The 21,608-nt window shown below is 48.9% G+C and overlaps 7 protein-coding genes across 7 annotated transcripts; 5 read left to right on the plus strand and 2 right to left on the minus strand.

The window, feature by feature from the left end:
• Positions 1-35: 35 nt before the first annotated feature.
• Positions 36-2,288, plus strand: N7537_003572 (DNA polymerase epsilon noncatalytic subunit; the record flags this gene model as incomplete). The annotated part of the gene is made up of 1 exon (XM_056894630.1): positions 36-2,288. One exon carries the CDS (start codon positions 36-38, stop codon positions 2,286-2,288), a length of 2,253 nt encoding a protein of 750 aa, XP_056754378.1.
• Positions 2,289-2,494: 206 nt separating this feature from the next.
• Positions 2,495-5,789, minus strand: N7537_003573 (mediator of RNA polymerase II transcription subunit 14; the record flags this gene model as incomplete). The annotated part of the gene is made up of 2 exons (XM_056894631.1): positions 2,495-5,044; positions 5,097-5,789. 2 exons carry the CDS (start codon positions 5,787-5,789, stop codon positions 2,495-2,497), a joined length of 3,243 nt encoding a protein of 1,080 aa, XP_056754379.1.
• A 1,041-nt stretch (positions 5,790-6,830) lies between these two features.
• atg22-1 (putative autophagy protein Atg22) lies at positions 6,831-8,670 on the plus strand (the record flags this gene model as incomplete). The annotated part of the gene is made up of 2 exons (XM_056894632.1): positions 6,831-6,963; positions 7,022-8,670. 2 exons carry the CDS (start codon positions 6,831-6,833, stop codon positions 8,668-8,670), a joined length of 1,782 nt encoding a protein of 593 aa, XP_056754380.1.
• A 605-nt stretch (positions 8,671-9,275) lies between these two features.
• On the plus strand, positions 9,276-11,001 carry pdiA (protein disulfide isomerase PDI1; the record flags this gene model as incomplete). The annotated part of the gene is made up of 4 exons (XM_056894633.1): positions 9,276-9,652; positions 9,712-10,090; positions 10,153-10,592; positions 10,650-11,001. The coding sequence occupies 4 exons, from the start codon at positions 9,276-9,278 to the stop codon at positions 10,999-11,001; spliced, it is 1,548 nt and encodes a 515-aa protein (XP_056754381.1).
• Positions 11,002-11,337: 336 nt separating this feature from the next.
• Positions 11,338-12,567, plus strand: N7537_003576 (uracil-DNA glycosylase; the record flags this gene model as incomplete). The annotated part of the gene is made up of 3 exons (XM_056894634.1): positions 11,338-11,693; positions 11,748-12,207; positions 12,274-12,567. The coding sequence occupies 3 exons, from the start codon at positions 11,338-11,340 to the stop codon at positions 12,565-12,567; spliced, it is 1,110 nt and encodes a 369-aa protein (XP_056754382.1).
• Positions 12,568-13,231: 664 nt separating this feature from the next.
• Positions 13,232-15,356, plus strand: N7537_003577 (transcription factor domain-containing protein; the record flags this gene model as incomplete). Its single annotated transcript, XM_056894635.1, has 3 exons — positions 13,232-13,318; positions 13,375-14,560; positions 14,620-15,356. The coding sequence occupies 3 exons, from the start codon at positions 13,232-13,234 to the stop codon at positions 15,354-15,356; spliced, it is 2,010 nt and encodes a 669-aa protein (XP_056754383.1).
• A 220-nt stretch (positions 15,357-15,576) lies between these two features.
• On the minus strand, positions 15,577-18,237 carry farB1 (putative C6 transcription factor (Ctf1B); the record flags this gene model as incomplete). The annotated part of the gene is made up of 3 exons (XM_056894636.1): positions 15,577-17,744; positions 17,810-17,976; positions 18,032-18,237. 3 exons carry the CDS (start codon positions 18,235-18,237, stop codon positions 15,577-15,579), a joined length of 2,541 nt encoding a protein of 846 aa, XP_056754384.1.
• Between the last annotated feature and the right edge of the window lie 3,371 nt (positions 18,238-21,608).

The raw sequence follows: 21,608 nt of genomic DNA on the forward strand, positions 1-21,608 counted from the left end.
ACGCCTCGACACCGCGACATCCTGATCGCTTCAGAATGGCGACGGGAGACCCTATTCCTTCGTCCTCGCCTGCATTTGGAACACCAGCACGTCCATTTCGAATACCTAAGGGAAATGCGCCTCCCTCCAAAACCTCGATTTTACCAATCTTACTCCCTCCATCAACCCTACGCCCAGTAGCCTTTCGAACCTTCACTCGCAAACATAACCTCACAATATCATCGTCTGCACTTCAAACACTAGCAGTGTTTGTGGGCAAGAACTGTGGCTCGGGATGGCGCGAGGAAGGCTTAGCAGAGCGAGTTCTGGATGAGGTTGCCAAGATATGGAAAAGAGCCGGCGGAGGCGTAATTGTTGAGGAAGGGAAAGGAGCGTCTCTAAAGACAATACTGCAAACCCTCGAGGGCAGTATGAGTGGTGGAAGGGTTGTTTTTGGGAAGACGACTTCCCAAGATGGGTCCTTGAAGGCATCCACCCTGGGTGTAGATGATGGGCGGGTTGAAACAGCGGGTGATACCTCTAAACAAGGGACTGCTGAGGAAGACACACAGCTGTCACTTCACCCAAGGCATTGGCTCAAGGTGATCGACGCTTTCGACCTTCCGCGCTTGACGTATAACGTCGACAAGAAATACTTCGAAGCCATGAAGTCAAAGCCATCCTTGTTTCCATCACCATCTTACAAAACTGCACTATTCCGAGATAGATACAATCTTGTGTATCAGCGATTGCTCCGCAATGAATCTTTTCAAAGCTCATTGGGTGTCGCGGGCGTTCCTTCACTGCAACGTTCATCGTCCAATATTGCCCACCGACAATCCTATAAACTGACGCCAATCGCAAATTTGCTCGGAAGAAGTGGAACCTCGCATCTACTATTAGGATTGCTTGCAATTTCTCCTACTGGAGACTTGTCCCTGGTGGACTTGACTGGAAGTGTAGCATTGGACTTGAGCCATGCCCGAATGATACCCGAAGATGGCGCGTGGTTCGCGCCAGGCATGATTGTGCTTGTCGATGGCATATACGAAGAGGAAGAGATGGTAAAAGGTGCTGCATTGGGAGGAAATACAGGAATTGGAGGTGCAATTGGAGGTCAGTTTGTCGGTATATCAATCTGCGGACCTCCCTGTGAGCGACGTGATATCTCTCTAGGAACAAGCAACCGCCACGGCAGCGCACAGCTGAGCTCTAGTGGTGGTTTTGGATGGGTTGACTTTCTTGGATTGGGAAGTGAACGTGCCCAGGGTGCACGGATGAGAAGAATCCAGGAAAAATGCCTACGAGGGGACCAGGAGGCACCAGAGACAACCAGGCTCAAAGTCGCTATCATGAGCGAAGTCAATCTAGACAACATGAAGATATTGGACGCCATGAAGAAGGTCTTCAGCACCTACAATGATCTGTCTCTTACCGAACGCCCACAAGCCTTTGTCTTGATCGGTAATTTTTCGCAGAAAGCTATCATCAGTGGAGGTGGCCGAGCCGGGAGTATCGAATACAAGGAATACTTTGACTCATTAGCGCTGGTTTTGTCTGATTTCCCCGCATTGCTACAACACTCGACCTTTGTATTCGTGCCCGGTGATAATGATCCTTGGGCATCGGCATTTTCTGCTGGTGCAGCCTCAACAGTACCACGACAGCCCATCCCGGAATTGTTCACCTCTCGAGTCAGACGTGCATTTGCAACAGCGAACTCAGAGGTGAATAGATCACAAGCCCCCGAACCCGCGGGTGATGCAATTTGGACCTCAAATCCAGCACGTCTTTCGTGGTTCGGGCCAGTGCATGACATCGCCATCTTCCGAGATGATATATCGGGAAGGCTGAGACGCAGCGCTGTCAACACCACCCTTGACAACGAGTCAGATGTTACAATGCATGAGCCCTCGAGCAGTGCTGCTAGTGATGCGGTCTTTCCTGAGGGCGAAAGCCAGATCGAAGACATGGGCCAGCAACAGGGAACCAATGCTACAACCGCCTCGCCTGGAGCGTCAATGGCCCGCAGACTCGTCAAAACCATCCTGGACCAGGGAACAATCTCCCCATTTCCGCTACCATTGCGGCCCGTCCTATGGGACCATGCCTCAGCCTTGCAGTTGTACCCGCTGCCAACCGCATTGGTACTTGCAGACCCCGAGGCTGCACCGTTTTGCATGACCTACGAGGGCTGTCATGTCATGAACCCCGGGCGCTTGCTACCGGAAGGTTGTGCTCCCTTGGCCAGATGGGTCGAGTACGATGTGTTACGCAATCGAGGGAAGATCAGGGAAGAGCGCTGTTAACCTAGTAGGAACGATTTAATTAAATTTCACGCATCATGAACAGAAATACATTTAGATGCTATGTCATATTGAGACCTAGGAATACATCGTGAAGAGAACATTGTAGTTGCTCTTGTATTAAAACGGAAAAGGTTCAAATCAAGGATATCGAGCTACGCCGAAGCCCTGAAGAAGACGGGGATGGAAATCATGGATCTTCACAATGCTTAGTCAATGGTGATGACATCGGTATTTCCCATTGCTTGCAGAGTGGCAGATGTCGAACCTTTGATGTGCAATTGTTTCGGAATTTGCTCAGGTTTGACTTCCACTTTTCTGTCGAGTTGAAGATGCGGAGCATTAAGGCACTCATGCATCTCGAGTATGAGGTTCCCAACCTTGTTGATACTCGCTACCGCTCCATCTCCAAGGCCATTCCAGCCATCGCCTTTGGACTGGTAAAGTTTCTCTTGTATAAAAGCTGCGACCTGGCCCCGGCCAGACTGGTCCAGTCCGTTGGCATCCCTTAACATCCAGACCAAGTGGTCCTGGTGCATCACTGCACTCAAGTGGAAACGAGACCTCAGTCGAGGATAGTGAATCAGGTATACAGTCGGTTTCCGCACGATGACCTGCACAATTGACAGATCCGTCTGATTCGACTGGGGAGTGATCTGATCCAATGACCGCAGCAGAGGAAGTGTGGTAGCCAGGAGCTGGAGGGTTGATTCAACGCCGGCTTCGGTGAATCGCTGGTTTAAAGCCACAGTGAGGGGTTCTTGAATCCGACGATGAGGGCTGGAGATTTCGAATTTGATGCCCAGCTTCAGTTGGAAAAGGGGAGTAGTCTTCGAAATAGCATCTGCAACGTCAACGTAGTCAAACAAAGAAGGTCCCTTGGCGCTGATATCAAAGAAAGCAGAAAATTTGTTCTCGGGCCCGTAGGCAAAATCAATTCGTGACATAGACAAAGATCGGGGTTCCATTCCTTTCCGGATGAGGGACTGGAGAATAGAGAGAACACACTCAAGTCGCTGCAAGAGTTCAAACAGACAAGCAACGACAGAATGCCCAGCTGGCACACGCAAACGAAGCGCGAAGCCAGAACCCTTGTCTTCAATAATCAAAGAAGGATCCATATTTGAGACAAGTGGGACTAAGGATTTGATGCGGGTTTTCAAACTACCGTGAGCCATCATTATGACAGAACGGGTCTGGCTGTCAATTCCATGGAAAACCAGTCGAATCATTTCTTTGAACTGCGACTGTTTCTTTGCCCCGAAGGGCAAGGTGACCCGGAAAGCAGGTGGAAGTGTGGACGAACTATAGTTGAATAAGAGATCCGGGACTGTGAGATCCGTTTCTAGTTGCAATTCCTTGAACGTTGGCCAGAAATTCATGGCTGGTAAATCTGCCAGATAACGCGCATTGGCATGGATCGCCAGGATTCCAGTGAGCCCATGGACTAGCTCGGCGCACGTTGTGTAGTTGAGTCGTCTCTGCGGAGGAATGAGAGTTTCACTGACCACGTGGGCCTGCGGAACACCCACGCTATGATCGCCAATACTATAAAATGGTCCTATTTTCGTTGCCTCGGTTGGCCGAAGTTGAACAAGCCACCAGCGGTCACCATCCATGCTACTGGTTGCTGCAGCGACCCAGTGCCGGTTCCAAAGCCGATGGGTGAAGAAAGTGGTCCGCATTACACCAGGAGGGAAGAGCTTGCGGGGATCAAGCCCAAGTGCTCTTTGGTTCACAAGTTCGAGACCGAGCGCCTTTGTGCCGGAGTCAATCTCATCCAAAGCAGTGATACATCGCAGGCGAGCGACACGAGATAATATCTCTTCTATCGACGATTTATAGAGCCCTCGATCACCATCGAGACGTTCCAACACATGTGGTGTCCCACACATGGTAATGGACCCTGACATAGGTTCGATAGAAACCCGAAGAGAGCGTGAGGCTGTGAGTTGCACATCAAGGCGACAATCTCCAGGTTCTGTTGGTGATAGTTGAGCTTGCAGTGATAGTGTGTGATTCGAGAACAGAACATGCTTTTTGAGGGTGGTAAATGCGGTAGAGAGAAGATATGACGTGTGTAATGCAATGACGCTTCTCAGAATAAGCTCCATAGATAGATTATCTGGGTTAAATCTGATGGCATCGCTGCTGACCTGCTGGCCGTCGCGCATCCATCGGAAGCCTAGGTGGGATATCCCAGGCTTCGGGTTGCTAGAACTGCCAGCGCGGTGACCACTCTTGACTCCGATTTCGAGCCAGCTCTTCGGCCCCGATCTCTGAGGCCAGTACTGAACAACAAGTGTTCGATGTAGTAGCTCAATACGCAACGCATCTGCCCAAAGGCCCCGAGAAAGCTCCACGGCTTGCTTGTAGAGAACGTTGATTTTATTCGTAAGAACGAGACCATGGAGAAATTGGAAACATCCCGTCAAACCATCATCACGGAGTAGATCGTTAATCTTACCATCAAGTTCATTGAATATTCGACCTTTTGGGATAGGCGATGATGGCAAGAAAAGGAAGCGAATATCCACAAAGAAAAACTGTGAAGTCTTTGACTCTTCCGCGACTGAGAGATCGAGTTCAAATTCACCAGAAATTGTGAATGTCACCCGGCCATCGTGGACCCGGTAATTGCGCAATGGCGGCGGCACTGAATCGTGTAATGCCAATCGCACGCTGATGATTCGGTTGAGTTTAAGTAGCTTTTTGAGTGTTGCTCGTGTTGTCAGTGGCGTAGGAGGCTTATAACCGAGCTAGGTAAGATGTTAGATTGTTACAGGTTGCGAATCCATTGGGAAGACTCACATCTGGCAAAGAGGCGACTCGTCCCTTTGATAATACCTCCACCGCCGTTTTTAAATCAGGGTTGGCGACTTGTGCTCGAACAAGATCTCGTTTAACTTCACCGACATACTGGAGAGCTGCGTCGTATGATTGGTGTCGTGTGCGAATAAACCCTTGGATATCAATGAGTCTGCTGACATCCGCAGCTTGGCGACTCCACTGCGAGAGAACTAGGAGTTTGATGAACTCGGCTCTCTTCGCATGAGCGAAATCCAAGAGTCGCAACTTCTTATGCACATTCTCCGATGACTGGTTGCCGGCTGGTTTTCCATTGGTTGATATCGAACCACCCGAGGCTGGCACTTGTATCGTAGCCAATTCTGTAATCAACTCCGAGAGCTCATTCCAACATTCCTGTACTGAGCGATTCACCAATGTCCCGAACGGAAAGAACCCTTGTGTAATATGTGGCAGTATGAATGGCGATGTCGGGATGATTTCCACTGCCTTATCTGCGAGCGTTCTTGATTGTTGATCCGAAGCAGCAATCCCGCTCGATGCGCCATTGACGTAAACTGACCCATTCATGCCAGAGAGCTGGCCAGACTTATCGGCATTATCAAGGGCATTAGGTACACCATTTCTAGCCTCGTTGAGGCCCGGTCGGCGGACAGATCCCTCAATATTGACATTATCCATGACGACACCGGGCATTTCTGGAAGCACAGCCTAGCTGTTTTGTGAGTGGCCGTCGAAGCTTTCCCCTCCTCGGCCCTCTGCACGGCGCAGAACAAGCGACGCAATACAGGCACTGCTCCGGGCTCGATCCAGTCGGCGCTGGGGTAGGAAGGGAAGCCGAAATCAAAGATAAGGCCACAGGTAGGTCCTCAATCTGATGCCATGCGTTTCACGGGCCGTGCAAACAGAAGGCCACGCTCATAATCGGAGGAGCTTGGTGTACGGCTTTGGCTTCAAATGGGCCTCAAACGGTCGGTCGAGGCTCGGGCGAGGATGGTAATGAATCGGGATCGGAATCAGTCAGAAATGCTCCGGATCGCACAGGTTTCAACTTCGACTTGTCTAGCAACTAGCTGTGACGAGGGACGCGATCGGGGAACTAGATTATTTCAAGGATAATAGCAGGGTTGTCGCAATGCGAGGAATGCAGCAAAACAGCCTGGTGGGCTGGCAGGAAACGAAAGGTAAATAAAGTAATGGTCAAAGTAACCGAGATGAATTTAAAGTTTCATAGATCGTGTGGAGAAGAAGCACTTAGGAAGAAAATGAGTGCCCAGAAGAGGACTGGGTCAATAATAATATCTCAAGCCCAAGATGATTTGATGAAAGCGCGATGCACTGCATGCGTTACCCTACCGCCTTCCATATGATGCCTTAATGCCTGAATGCCTGAATGCCTTGATGCCTGGTATTGTGCTGTATTACTTTGGTCAGTATGGTAATCAATCCATGTATTATTGGAAGTACTGCTACAACCACGATAGTACAATTTAATACCGAAGTTGAAGTTCTCAGTAACTTCTCAATACCATACCTCGTAAGAGCCCTCACCCCCAGCAAGTCAACATTGACCCTTTATATGACTTCACCTCTTCAGTCCCATCACCCCTCCAACACTACCACCTGGACATTGTTAACCCAAGTGACTTTCAAATTGAGCTTTATCACTTTACAATACTGTATGCCTTCTTGTTTCGTCGTTTTTCTTGCCATGAATTTGGCTTTCCCTCGCCAGCCATGAGTATACAGGAGAATGTTGAGTCTCTTCCTCAATATCCTGGCGATGACACCCGGCCGACTAGCAACAGGGAGCTTGCTGGCTGGTATTGCTATGGCTGGGCGGCCGAGGTCTTTGTAGTTTGTGCCATGGGTACGTGTGCTTCTACTTTCAGAAATCTTCATCCTAGACTTCATCTGATCTGAGAAAGGTTCATTTCTTCCGATAACACTGGAGCAGCTGGCTCGAGATCGGGGCGTTCTGCTGTCTGACAAAACCACACCATGCAGCGAAACTTGGAGCCCCCCGCTGCCACCACCAGGCTCAGATACACCAGTATATCTTCCCCAGGTGTCAGATGGCGGTCAGTGCATCATCTACTTCCTCGGTGCTGAAATCAACACGGCAAGCTTTGCCCTGTATATCTTTTCATTGAGCGTGTTGGTTCAGGCAGTCCTCATAATTTCAATGTCAGGGGCCGCTGATCATGGAACCTATCGCAAGAAACTCTTGGTTGTATTTGCTTTCATTGGCTCGATTGCGACCATGTTGTTTTTGGTTGTGGTCCCCAAAGTTTACCTCCTAGGTGGGCTGCTTGCAATCATCTCAAATACTTGCTTTGGTGCGTCTTTTGTCCTTTTAAATTCGTTTCTACCTGTTCTGGTCCGCCACCACCCGTCGCTCAAGGAAAGTGTAGAGCCGACGCCGTCAGATGATAATGTGACGAGCCCCAGGGGCGGTCCTTTGTTATCGTCGACCGGGGATATTGACCGAACAAACGTGGACGACTCTACGCCGCTACTCGGGCCTAACAGGGATACTACAAAAACGTCCGCTGCCACTATGACTTCCCTGGAGCTTAAACTCTCCACTAGAATCTCATCCAATGGTATCGGTATAGGCTATATCGGGGCAGTGATTCTACAGGTGTTTTCTATTTTAGTTGTTGTGGTCGTGCGTCCACCAACATTCTCATTACGCCTTGTACTTTTCTTGATTGGGCTATGGTGGTTTGTTTTTACCATCCCGGCAGCTTTGTGGCTGCGCACTCGGCCAGGCCCGCCTTTGTTGGGCAGTGATGGCAAACCACTCCATTCGTGGATCGGGTACATGGCATATGCCTGGAAATCTCTTGGAAAAACTGTGACGCGGGCGCGGCAACTGAAAGATATCATGATATTCCTTGCTGCCTGGTTCCTTCTCAGTGACGGAATTGCCACTGTCAGTGGTACTGCTGTACTGTTTGCCAAAACCCAACTGAACATGAAGCCTGCTGCCCTGGGACTGATCAATGTGATCGTCATGCTTGCAGGAGTCTTCGGTGCATTCTCTTGGAGCTACATATCGAATTTCTTCAACCTACGAGCCTCGCAGACAATCATTGCGTGCATTATCCTGTTTGAGCTCATTCCGCTGTATGGTCTTCTTGGATTCATTCCTGTCGTGCAACGCATGGGGCTTGGTCTCCATCAGCCTTGGGAAATGTATCCTTTGGGGGCCGTTTATGGCCTTGTCATGGGTGGACTGTCATCATATTGTCGAAGTTTCTTCGGGCAACTCATTCCCCCAGGTTACGAAGCAGCTTTCTATGCGCTTTATGCAATTACCGACAAAGGGTCTAGCATTTTTGGGCCAGCCATTGTTGGCGCCATTACGGATCGCTACGGTGAGATTCGACCGGCGTTTGTGTTCTTGGCGGTTTTAATTATTGTGCCACTCCCCCTTATGCTTTTGGTAGATGTTGACCGTGGGAAACGAGATGCCTTGGCGTTGGGAGCGGAATTGAATGGCATACCACAAGGATCTGAGTATGGGACCATATTTACTGGTCAAAACGTAGGGGATTCGATTGAAGAGTGAAGATTAAAGTACGGAGTATGTTTGACTGTGATGTTGACGAGTAAGGGAATTGCTCTGTTTTTATTTTAGGAGTCTATATGTTGGTAAATTAGTCCTTTTTCATCTCAGAACTATTCCGAAGTAAATATATGAAGGGAAACCAGGGTATTCCGATAGATTCCATGATGTTTTACGATGTTTTAATAGGGGATATATGATATATCGTACATACAACATAGTTAAATAAAGGCCAGTTGTCAACAATGCAGATATGCGTCAAATATCAAGGGCATGTGTCCGTTACCATTATAGACTATTACTACATATGTAACTATAACTACATAGGTAACTATGTAGTTATTATAATAAGTGTCATGTACTTCCAATTTCCCTATAAATTGGCCTAGTAGCCGAGGTACCAGGTACCTGAAGGAAAAGGTCCGCCCTTGCAGCCCTGCATAGTCCAGTCACAAAGCTCCACCTTTACTGAACAAACTGTCCTCAAGTTCCCATTCCCTCTCACCCCCCCCCAATAAAACCTTCCCTCTCTGGACCTTTTAAGCTTGCCTTTTCTTTTATTCAACCTTGAGCATTTTGGGCTTTTGTTTGATTTAAGACTCTTCATTATGCGGTCTTTCGCCCCTCTCGTTCTGAGCCTCCTTGGAGCTACTGCTGTAGTTCACGCTGCTGAGCCTGAAGTTGCCGACGCTGACGCCAATGTCGTCACTTTGACAACCGATACCTTTGATGACTTCGTCAAGGAGCACCCTTTGGTGCTTGCTGAGTTCTATGCGCCTTGGTGCGGTCACTGCAAGGCCCTTGCCCCCAAGTATGAAGAGGCTGCCACAGAGCTGAAAGCCAAGGATATCCCTGTGGTCAAGGTGGATTGCACCGAGGAGGAGGAGTTGTGCCGAACCTACGAAGTTGATGGCTACCCTACTCTGAAGGTCTTCCGTGGTCCGGACTCACACAAGCCCTACGCTGGTGCCCGCAAGTCCGACGCGTAAGTCATTCTAATTTTGTGGTTATTGTCCTTTGGAAATTAATGTGTTGCTCCAATAGAATCGTTTCATACATGACCAAGCAGTCCATGCCCGCTGTCTCGAACGTGAACGAGGAGAACCTGGAGGAATTCAAGGCCCTGGACAAGATTGTGATTATCGGATACGTGGCTTCTGATGACAAGACTGCCAACGAGAGCTTCACTTCGTTCGCTGAATCCCAGCGTGACAACTTCCTCTTCGCTGCCTCCAACGACGCAGCTCTCGCTAAGGCCGAGGGTGCCAAGCAACCCTCGATTGTTCTCTACAAGGACTTCGATGAGAAGAAGGCTGTGTACGACGGAAAGCTGGAGGATGAGGCCATCCTTGAATGGGTTAAGACCGCTAGCACTCCTCTTGTTGGCGAGCTTGGTCCTGAGACTTACTCAAAGTACATGGCGGTATGTCTAGCTTCTGTCCCGCATTTGAGCAAGAAAGTAAACTGACATTTTACAATGATTAGGCCGGTATTCCCCTGGCTTACATCTTCGCTGAGACTCCCGAAGAGCGTGAGCAGTTCGCTGCTGATTTCCGCCCCATCGCTGAGAACCACCGTGGAGCTATCAACATTGTTACCCTTGATGCTAAGCTCTTCGGCGCTCACGCTGGCAACCTCAACCTTGAGCCCGAGAAGTTCCCTGCTTTCGCTATCCAGGACACTACCAAGAATGCTAAGTACCCTTACGACCAGAACAAGAAGGTTGATGCCAAGGATGTCGGCAAGTTCATCAAGGACGTCCTTGACGGCAAGGTTGACCCTAGCCTTAAGTCCGAGCCCATTCCCGAGACTCAGGAGGGATCTGTTACTGTTGTTGTTGGTCGCAACTACCAGGAGGTTGTCATTGACAACGAGAAGGATGTCCTGGTCGAATTTTACGCTCCCTGGTGCGGACACTGCAAGTCGTAAGTTTTCATACAACTCATCTGCCATTTGTCGCATCTCTAACTCACTATCACCAGTCTTGCTCCCAAGTACGAGGAGCTTGCTGCGCTGTACGCCGATGTCCCTGAGTTGAATGAGAAGGTCACTGTGGCCAAGGTTGACGCCACAGCCAACGATGTGCCCGATTCCATCACCGGCTTCCCCACTATCAAGCTCTACCCCGCTGGTGCCAAGGACTCCCCCATTGAGTACGCCGGTTCCCGTACCGTTGAGGACCTCGTTACCTTCATCAAGGAGAACGGCAAGTACCAGGTGGACGGCCTGGCCGATGGTGCCAAGACCCCCGAGGAGCGTGCCGAGGTCACTGCAGCTCCCAAGGCCACTGAGTCTCCCGCATCCGATGAGAAGGATATTCACGATGAGCTTTAAGCGCTTACTTGGTTTTTGAATGTGTAACTTCATATGTTGTATTCTTTGTCTGAACTCGGACTATATTCGATACTATTTATTCCCCGTAGTTTGTTGTTCGCAAAGACCATTTATAGTGGTCTAGCGTAAATCAGTAAATTATTCTATAATTTTACCAATTTTGTCAATTCTATAAATTCTAACGTCGATTTCAGCCAAGCTCAACCTTGCTGATCAATCGCGTCGCGTGACACGCGTCGATCTCTAAACGCGTCGATCTCTTATCGCCCTGGAGGTCCCGACAACTTCCAACGTTCTGTGATCAACCCCATCTATCTTCGTATTTACCCATCCATCATGGTCAGCCCTGCCATAAAACGGAAATCGGAGCATCTCTCCGGCCCTGACTCGAAAAAACCCAAAGGTGGAAGCATCACTGCATTTTTTGGAGCTCCAAAGCCGAAACCCCTGAGCAATCAATCAACTTCAACCCCACGATCAAGCAGCTTTGATAAGGCAAAATGGGTTGCTTCCCTGACACCAGAACAAAAGGAACTATTGCAGTTGGAAATTGATACCTTAGATGAGAGCTGGCTCGCTCACTTGAAGGATGAAGTGGTCAGCACTGAATTCTTGAACTTGAAACGATTCCTGAAGAAGGAGAAAGATTCCAATGTCAAGGTCTTTCCGCCAGAGGAGGATGTCTATTCTTGGTAAATTAGACCACCCTCTATTTGGGCCAAGTCCGTATGCTGATCCGATCGTAGGTCCCGACACACCCCCCTGCACAACGTCAAAGTGGTCATCATTGGCCAGGATCCGTATCACAATCACAACCAAGCTCATGGGCTATGTTTCTCCGTCCGTGCTCCTGTGCGAGCCCCGCCATCATTGCTCAATATCTACAAGGGCATCAAGATCGACTATCCTGACTTCGAGTCACCGCCTGATAACGGAGGGCTACTCATACCTTGGGCTGAGCGTGGCATCCTGATGCTCAACACTTGCCTTACCGTTCGTGCCCACCAAGCCAACAGTCATTCCAACAAGGGCTGGGAGAAATTCACACAAAAGGTTATCGACCTCGTTGCTCGAGTACGAACCAACGGCGTCGTCTTTCTTGCTTGGGGCCGGCCTGCCGGAACCAGAGTGGCAAAGATCAACAAGGAAAAGCATTGCATCCTACAATCTGTGCATCCCAGTCCTCTGAGCGCGCACAATGGCTTTGTGGGTAGATCATTCTCTATGGACTTGTCCTTTAAACCCCTTCTTCGCTGACAGGATGATATATAGTTCAAAAACGGACACTTCAAAAAGTGCAATGATTGGCTTGCTTCGCGATACGGAGAAGACGAAATCATTGACTGGAGTTTAGTACCGTCCAAGAAGCCTCTGTTGGCTCCTTGTGTCTCCGACAAGGAAAATTCAACCGCTTTGACCAACAAGGTGCCAGTTGAGCCCCCTCAATCTGCCAAGACTGAGGTTGTCAAAGTCCAGCCTGGCAAGGTTGATGAGTTTGATGATGATGATGCTATTGAAGCCCTAGTGGCGGCTGAAGCAGCAGAAAATTCTTCAAATCTAGTTTAGGTTTCTTCACCTGCATGCATACATGTCATCTTCCTGGCCAAGAAGAGTCCTGTGTTGGCTATGTTTGTTTCCATGTTGTTTCAGCCGAGGGGATAAGGAGTTCAAAGGGTTAAGCGCATTCATGGGATGTCAGATCGATTGCAGACCCATTTGTATCATGTGCACTAGCTAATGGTTTATTTAAATCCATTTAAATCCATTGATATGTCTATGTATGACTGTGTAGAGAAAATGCCTGATGTTAACTTAATTAAGCTCCCGACGTCATTGGCTCGAATCTTGGGATCTCCCGAGGTCGGAAGCTCCTTATCGATAAGCCTATCTCGATCTTTGCTTCTTCTGCCCAGAATGTCCCTCATAAAGATCATTTCTAAGCTTTATAATAGCCTACCATCTTTAACTAGTTAACTGGTTAGTTAACTATGGGTTGTTTGACATAAAAGCATACCAAATTGGAAGGCGGTGTAGAGAGGTCAATTTATGTAACCACCCCAATTAAGAAGGCGGTACTAAATTTTCAGGCAGCGTGAGATTATCCAAAGGGTCTATCTAAGCAACACCCCTAAGAATATTAAGGAAATTAGATAACTAAAATAAGTAAGAGGTAAGGGTATACTTTTTTTTTTCTTTAAAAGAATTACACCTCCGTAAATGGTTTTCTTAGATGGAACTCACTTGGCTTCCGGATATCCCTCAGTCGCGGAATCGCACTCGAGCCTTGCGAGCTTGTCCCACATGCCAACGATCAAAGGTGCGTAAACGAGAGAACCATTGAATACAGCAATCCTCAATCTAACATTGCAACAGAAACGGTGCCGACATTTAATCCCCAACCGGGAGCCCTCCAATGATCTGAATCGACAGTCACCACCCCAGTTGAACGATGACCCTGGGAGGCACATCCACAGAGATGACTCGAATCGCGAACAGCTTCTTGTATCCGCGCACATAGACCGAGCGCAGACAACATCCGATAGTCCAGCTTCGTTTTCGGTCCCTGCCACCGAGCGATTTGTGGGCGATCTCAATCCAGAATCCCTGATTCGGGAAAGATTAGATGAGCCGACTGGGAGCCCTCTCCGGGATCATATTGGGCTCTGGATCAACTCCCCAGCTGCGCAGAAAGCGAAGCCTCGCAGCGCACACAGAAGACAAGCCACAACCGAAGAATCTGTAGCCAACCCCCCAGCACAAAGGGCAATCGATGGCCAAACCATTGCATCATTACTTCACCAACAGTTTACCGCGGGGATGCAAGCATGCGAACAACTACCCCTCGCGACGCGCCAGTCTTTGTCCGCTATCTACTTCTCCAAAGTTAATCACATTGTGCCAATAGTTGACCAGGAGTTTTGCCAAGCTCAATCAGAAGGTTCGGCGTCGGTGTTCCTTGAAAAAGCCATATGCCTCGCCGCAGCAAAGACCCGAGCGGCCAATCCCCACCTACGCCTTGTGGCAGGGGGCCCAATCATACCGTCACGCCAATTCTGTTCTGAGATTTACAAGGGATTGGTTGTTGCTATGAACGCAGAGCTAGAACCGGATCGATTGACACGGATCCGCGTTCTTGCACTAATGTCCTTGCACTGTGAGGGCCTTGAAGGGGCCGAGGCAGCGTCTTCACACCTCTGTCAAGCTATCCACCAGGCCCAAACGGTAGGATTGCATCTTGGCCGGCCGAATCAAACCTCCACCGATTCCCTGACTAAACTCTTCTGGTGTCTATGGACATTGGACAAGATGCATGCAAGTATCGGTGGCCGGCCGGTTCTTCTAGCTGACCGCGACATCGGGATCGTGAAACCCAATGTCAGCGCTCAGGCATCACGAGGGGCTTTTGAGGTGTGGCTTGCTGTGTCAGATCTGCTCGCAACTGTGATTTCGTTCTACCGACCCTCCGCAGAACCCACCAGTGGGTGGGAAGAGGGTTTCCCTGCATTTGAGGATATTGTCGGGGAGGACACCCAGGGTGATCTGGATTTTGCTACCCTAGGTATGTCTATCATAGACATCTTTGCTGCGTTATCGGGACTTCGAACTAACCGCGAGCAGGATTCTTGGAGCTTTATTACCATTCTGTTGCTATTTTGTCCTGTCGGTATAAACCCACCGAGAACATTGATAGCACCAGGCTCTCATCGGTCAGACAAGGACTAGCAGCTGTTCGAATTCACTCCATCGTCGCATCGGAGTGTGCACATGACCTACCACCTCTCCCAATCGTGCCATACTCTGTCACCTTGTCGATGGGTGTTTCGTACCGGCAACTCCGCTCGAGCAGACTTATTACGCACCTTGACCGAGCGAAAGCTAGTCTTGAGGCTTGCCGTTCTGTCCTAGAAAATCTTAGTCCCTACTGGTATTCCGCCGAGGCGATGGCCCGGCTGGGCCAAAAAGCCCTGCGCCAGGTTCAAGGCAAGCCACAATCCTCTCGGACAAACCCTATGGGTTCGCCTCTTGTAGCAGAGTCCTCGCACAAACCAGTCAACACCGACAGCTCGGTATCAAAGGGGCTAGAGACGATCAATTCCGCACCCCAGGGCAATGATTCCCCCCGAGCCAAGAGGCAGCGCAATAACGGCCATGGAATTGCAGCTGTATCTCCGACGCCAGAAATCGCAATGGACGTCCTCCAACCTCCGGTGGACGATCTGGATATATCTTTGCAGGATGGGTTTGCAGACATTGACACCTTATTTGGAGATTTCCTAGATATCTCTCTACCCACCCATTTCTGGGATCCTATTTTTATGGAGACTCAAGGGCAAACGAATAATCCGCAGTCATAATCATCATCATTATAAATATATACTGTGTATAGGAAAGAAAAAAGTGAAAAATGAAAAATGAAACTATACAGGATGCAGCATGAATTTTAGTGCCGAGCCGTTCGCCTGTGCAACCTTCGAATAAGTAGAATATACCCGGGGCACACGAAGAGCCGTCCTTCGTATTGACAACTCGGAGACTGACTGTAGCTAAGCCCGAGTTGGCTCTCGAATATGGTATTCAGTCTGAAAGCTTCAGAGTCTCGTGCTCGGGCATGCCGTTGTCCGCCAGATGGGCGAAATCAACAGCCTTCGTATCAGTATCAAAGCCCATCATATTCACGTTATCAACGTCAAAATCAAACCCCTTCTCCTGAGCCGGGGCACAATTTTGTTGGGCATTGTCATCAGCAAAGAAATCGGTATTGCCCGGATCGTCAAAGTTTATGAGGGCATCGAAGTCATTCTGGGTAACCTCGGCATCATTCGCTAGATCCATGAGTTCGGTGAGACTCATTTCAGAGGGCATAGCAAAGGCATCACGATCCTTGTTGCGGTTGGCATTCGGATTGAGATTATTTGTGCTGCCGTTTTCGCTTCCGTCGGAGTGCGGTGGCGTCGAAGCGAAAAGGTCTCCGGTAGACAGACCGCCCGCGGAAGGACCGGAGAGTTTGGGGTATGTAAGGTCCGGGATCTTCTGAGCAAGGGAATCCGGCGGGGGCGTCAGGGTGTTCAGACGGGAAGGAGCGGCAGTGGTGGTCGATTGGAAGGGGTCTGGGGATGTGGTAGGTTGGTCGGGGGGATGTGATGAGGCGGAAGAAGACTGGACGTCTTGGGGGGAGACGGTGAGCTGGATGCCTGCTTTGCGGATTGCGGCCTCAAGGAAGGAGGTGGCGAAGTCTGCAGAGGCGTAAATCTCACGCAGGCGCTGGAGGATGCGCATGCATTGATAGAAGCGTTGGAGACTGGTCATGCGGATGCTTGGGTCTGTGGACTTGATGTCGAGGAGGTGGATGATGACTGCTGGTAGGAGAACTGTGACGCCGGTGGTGGGGTAGTACCGGGTCAGATCGAGGCAATGCAGGTCCTGGGCGATGGCAGTGATCTCGACTGCGGCGAATCGCACCTTGTTCCGGGACATGTCTTGGAGTTCGGCGTCTGTGGATGGGTAGGGGAGGGCGGGGAGGACTTGTGGGCGGTGCAGAGCGCTAGATGTGGTGAGATAGACCATCTTCAACAAGGCACGGTGGGAATGAAGCACTTCGTCTGCTTCAGATAGCTTCGATCCACTAGAGGCTGCATATTGGGTTTCTACGGGGAGGTTGGCCAGCCAGTCCTCCAATTCCTGGTCACAACTTCGTACCTCAAAGGTCTCCGCAGTGGATTTCTTCGGGACGAGCATCATCGTGGTTTCCATGGTGCCACCAAACTTATGGCTAAGGACCGAGTACTGGGCAGATAATACATGGCTGACGCAGAGACAGAGCTTCGCTTTCTCGATGAACATCAATGCGAGCTCGCGCTGGTGGCTCACGTTCTGGAGAATCTCCGAGTTGCCAACGATCGCCACGATCTCGGGGGAGAAAGGGTGGAATTCAAAATCATCGAGACTTAGCATGGGCACATCACAATCGTCATCCTTGACACGCATGGGCCGTCGCATGCCCAAGGCAATCAGTCGGTCACGGGTGTAAGTGCTCCACCAGATCCGCTTCCACATGCGTTGGCGACGCACATCCATCCGCGAGTTTCCAGGATCCCGATGTAGGCCAATCGTGTGGGCCAAAGACAGACTGACACCCATCCAATGCCAGGTGTCCTTCTGGTCATCGGGAGTCTCGTACCAGTAGGTCATGAGCAGAAGCGACTGCACGAGCGAGATGCGGTCCACCTCGTAGTCGAAATCATAGAGGAGACGGGCACGTTGGAAGAAGACCTTTCGGGCAACTTTGCGGGTCTGGTAGCCGGCGGCCTGCAGATGCTTCATATCAATGAAGGCCACACCGGCGAACATGACGGCCTGGAAAAGCAACAGACTGATGCGGTGGATCCCATCGTTCTGGACGATATTCTGCAAGAACTCCTCCAAGTCGAGCAAGGGCATATAGGTGTGAACATAGTGGATGTAGCTCTTCAATAGTTCGTTCCGCAGTGTCACGTCGGGGATGGTCAAGGCACCCTTGACAGCCAAGTAGTCAATATCCTCTTTCTGGAGCCGTGCGGGGAGTCCTCGAATGTAATCCGGTAGGAACCCACTGGCAGATCGTGTATTGCCAAAATTGGGGTCTAAAAGTTGTTGGATTTGCGAGGTCACATTTGCCAATGGCATGGAAGCAGGAACTGCTGGGTTCGGGGCCATACGGCGTCGATAGTGGTCATCGGTGCCGATGCGTTGAGCCTGATTTTGATCTGTTTTGTTGTTTTTGCATGTCAGCCAAATGGAGTCCTCGGCAATTCGGAGGGAAATGACGAACATAGCAGGTGAGGCATATGTTGGCCCTGGTCAAAATCCACCGAGGCCTGCGAGGGAGACGTCGGCACCAAATCGGCCAACCCTGAAAGATCACCGAGTCGATGGAAAGGATTCTCCTCTGAGGCCTCCGGAGATTCGGAGTGGTTCTCTCTTTCAACGCGAGATTTCCTAGACCCCATGTCAGTCAATCTCAGAGGTAAAATTGAATTTCAATTCCACGAACTTTCTGCGTTTACTCTCTGTGACCACACACTCAACCTGATCTAAACGGCAATTCGTGCATGGAGAGCCATTCTCAACCACGTCACATCGCACTTTACGGGCACGGCAACAACAGCAGGCTTTTGAGGCGCGTCTCTTCACGGGACGGTTATGACCGGAGAGTCCGGCCGCGGAGGCCTTTCTTTTCCCAGATTCGGTATCAGTCATGTTGTGTTATTGCGTCCGGGGGCGAATGGGGGACATTCGAGTTATATAGAGATACTGAGCATGTGATAGAGAACTGAAAGGGGAACGATATGTTAACACGTGAAGGGGGAAAAAGAAGAGAAAAGGAAAAAGAAGTCCAAAGCAGAAATAGAGAGGAATCCTTTTTTTATTTAAATTGAAATCCAAAATAAGTTATGCCCCAGGTTCCCACAGTTTCTCTTACCATGGTTGAATCCACCAGCCAAGGTTTGAGGGGGGATAGATTACCGTTTCCCCCATGTATTACACATATTACATGTATTGCCATGATTACCCAGTTAGGTAATATGCCACTAACCCAGGGCTAAGGCCGTCAAACTGGGGTACTTTCGGACACCGTTGCGGCCTTTGTTTGGCCTTTGTTTGGCCGCTGTTTGGTCTGTACTGTCCCTCGGCCCGGTCACGTTACGTGTCTTTGGGGACTCCATGTGAAAGTGTATCGGTCTATGATATCATTCTCTTCAAACAACATACACCTAAAGTCGTCATATCTTCATATTAAGTCGGCTATGTACTCATGCTAGTAATCTTATAAATATGGGATTTTAATCTATTCATATTGAAGCTCTTAATATATGTTCCCTTTTACTCCGTACGAGATATATTCTGACTCTTATTCCCTCTTTTCAAAGTGGGCCCCATCCTCCGAGAAACACCGACCAACAAAAACTGAGCTAAAATAAATCAAATAAAACCCCGTGAAGATCCTAGATTGCGGGTCAACGTTGGAAAAAGGGGAGTTTTTTTTCCCAGGATTTTCGCACCATTCCCCCGACCCAGACTTTTCAGCCAAGACTGGAGAGAGTTCTCCAGTCTCCGACAAGCGGAGCCCATGTGGAGGGAGATTAGCCCTGTTGAGGTGGCTGAACGTCTGCAACGATGAGTAATGCATTTTCAAATTAAACATATATGTTGTACATACTGGACTATATACAATATATACATATATCAATGTAGGGTTGAACTACTTTGTATATGTCTAAAACTATGGTTACAGAATTCCATTGATTCCTTACATGTAATATCATAACCCGGTGATACCTACGTAATAGCACGGTCCTAAAGGCTCCATTTTGACGCAGCTCTGTTATATTATTATTAATCTTCAAGTCTAGGCCTTCTACAAGTGGAACACCGTTCTTCTGTGAGACAATTAAATGAATGTACTTTGTACAATATGTATATATGTTGTGCTTTGTACGGAGTACTCTGTGCTACAGATTACATTGTTTAGTTCTCACATTGGACTGCACATATTGTGTTACACTACCCACCGTCCACACCCAAGCGCCGAAATAATGACGACAAACAAGCCGGAATCCGTGGAGATGCCCCTGAATGGGCCCAAATGAATTGATGTATATCCCGCACCGTATTTCACACGGCCTGCCGAGTTAACCCTCACGTGGACCTAAAGTGCCGATTTCCGGAAGAAACGCATGTAACATTCTCGAAGTACATACCTACAATGGAGTACTCGATACTTTCTTTTTTCTTTTTCTTTTCTTTTTCTTTTACTTTTTTACTGTCCATTCCATTCAAAATATGTAAATGACCACAATTACGCCATGCTCTCAGAAGCCTCAAACTGGGAATTCCAATTCCAATGGAGAAACATGAAAGAAATAAGAGAATTTTGTCCCTCGCAAGGTTGAGAACGGATCCAGTGGGACGCCAATCACGAATATGGCAAAGTCACTCCCTTTTTAATTACCGGATCTTGGAAATTCTATTTCTGCCCGGCATATTCCGTTCCCCTAGAATAAAACCCAAGAAATCACCAGATCCTGGGGTAGAGGGTAATCGTGACTTTGTTCCTCTTTGGAATTTCCGAAAAAAGGAAGTTGGAACTCCAAGGGCAAAAGGCAAAAGCTTACATGCTCCGATACATTGCCGACTTTGCCATCCGAACCGGAACCATTCGGTTCCAACCCTGGAAGTACAAGGTTATATACATATATTTTTCGATTCCTCTAGATCACAAAAGATGTAGTCTCCCTCTGAATCTGATCCAGCGCTCGAAGGCGGAGGTACGCTTACGATTCAAATAGTCGATTCCGGAATAAAAGCGTTTATATGACATATTCCTAATGCAAATGCAACTCAATGGAATCGTGGCTGTAGGATTGCGGAGCGGATTGCGGAACATGCATGTACCCTCTTCAGGCATGTCAATGATAACAGGTTAAATACTTCAAAGAGATGGAGGATGTCAAATTACGAAGCGCTCAGAGGGAAATACACGGCAGTCCGGCATGATTTCACCCCACGTTTTCCCAGTCCGGGGGAAAGCCGAGTCTCAGCCACAAGCTAAACCTTGGAAGCCTTGGATGTCATAGACCTTTTCTAAAGGTTGGGGTCATGGCGTACTTGCCCCTCCAAATGCGGGGAGATTAGGAAACTTCCAATGAATCATTACGGACTGATAAGAGAAATCCCCCATATAATATAATATATTTCTTGCGCGTGACTAGATTCGGGTCAAAGTGTCCCCCGTATCCATCACACCCCGCTAGAAATCGCCATTTCCGGTGGATTTTTATTTTTATTTTTATTTTTATTTTTATTTTTATTTTTTCCCCTTTTTGCCTTTGGTACAGCTGCAATGATTCCATGGTTAAAGGATGTATGTTCCGGTATTCTAAGATGTCTTCCGTATTGAAACGGAGTAAGTCATGAGTGTACTAGCATCGCCATACTGGTCAAAGTTGCGAGAGTGCTACTCGCCGGGGTAAATCCACTATACATAAACGACTGAAATGCAGCCGCCAAAGACCTACAAATAGGGGGTTAGCATGATTTCAAACGGAATAATAACCTCTCGCAGAGAAAGTGGCACATCAGACCTGCGATAATCCTCGCCGGCCTAAATCTAAGAAACATAAGGAGCGCTATGGCAAGGATGAAAGCGATCTACTATACTCATGCTGTGATGGCGGCGAAGATATCTGCGACTGGTCAGCGAGGTCATATCTATAACTGGACAGGCTAGGTCTTTACTAGGACGGGAAAGCTATTGTAGGATACTCTGTAGCGGTGATAGCTAAGGGACTGTCCGCAACGAGGCCATGGCGCCTTATGCTATAGGTCGTTGCTGGAGTAAAACTCGAGCTAGCAATAAAGATATCGAGAGGATACATATTGCTGATAAAATACAGCGGAGAGGGGCAAAAGAGGAGAAGCAGAGAGAGGTATAGGATGTTGGGTGTTAATGTTGCTTCCTGCAGGTGCGCCTTGTTAGGTCTCATAGCCTATAGATAGCCGCTGGCTCCATTATCTCTCATCTCTTAGTGTCTCGGCTGTTCATCCATGAGCTGCCTATATTTCGATGC

Source organism: Penicillium hordei, assembly GCF_028827395.1.
Source record: "Penicillium hordei strain IBT 12815 chromosome Unknown utg000002l_segment0_segment0, whole genome shotgun sequence".
In the NCBI taxonomy this organism is placed as follows: domain Eukaryota; kingdom Fungi; phylum Ascomycota; class Eurotiomycetes; order Eurotiales; family Aspergillaceae; genus Penicillium; species Penicillium hordei.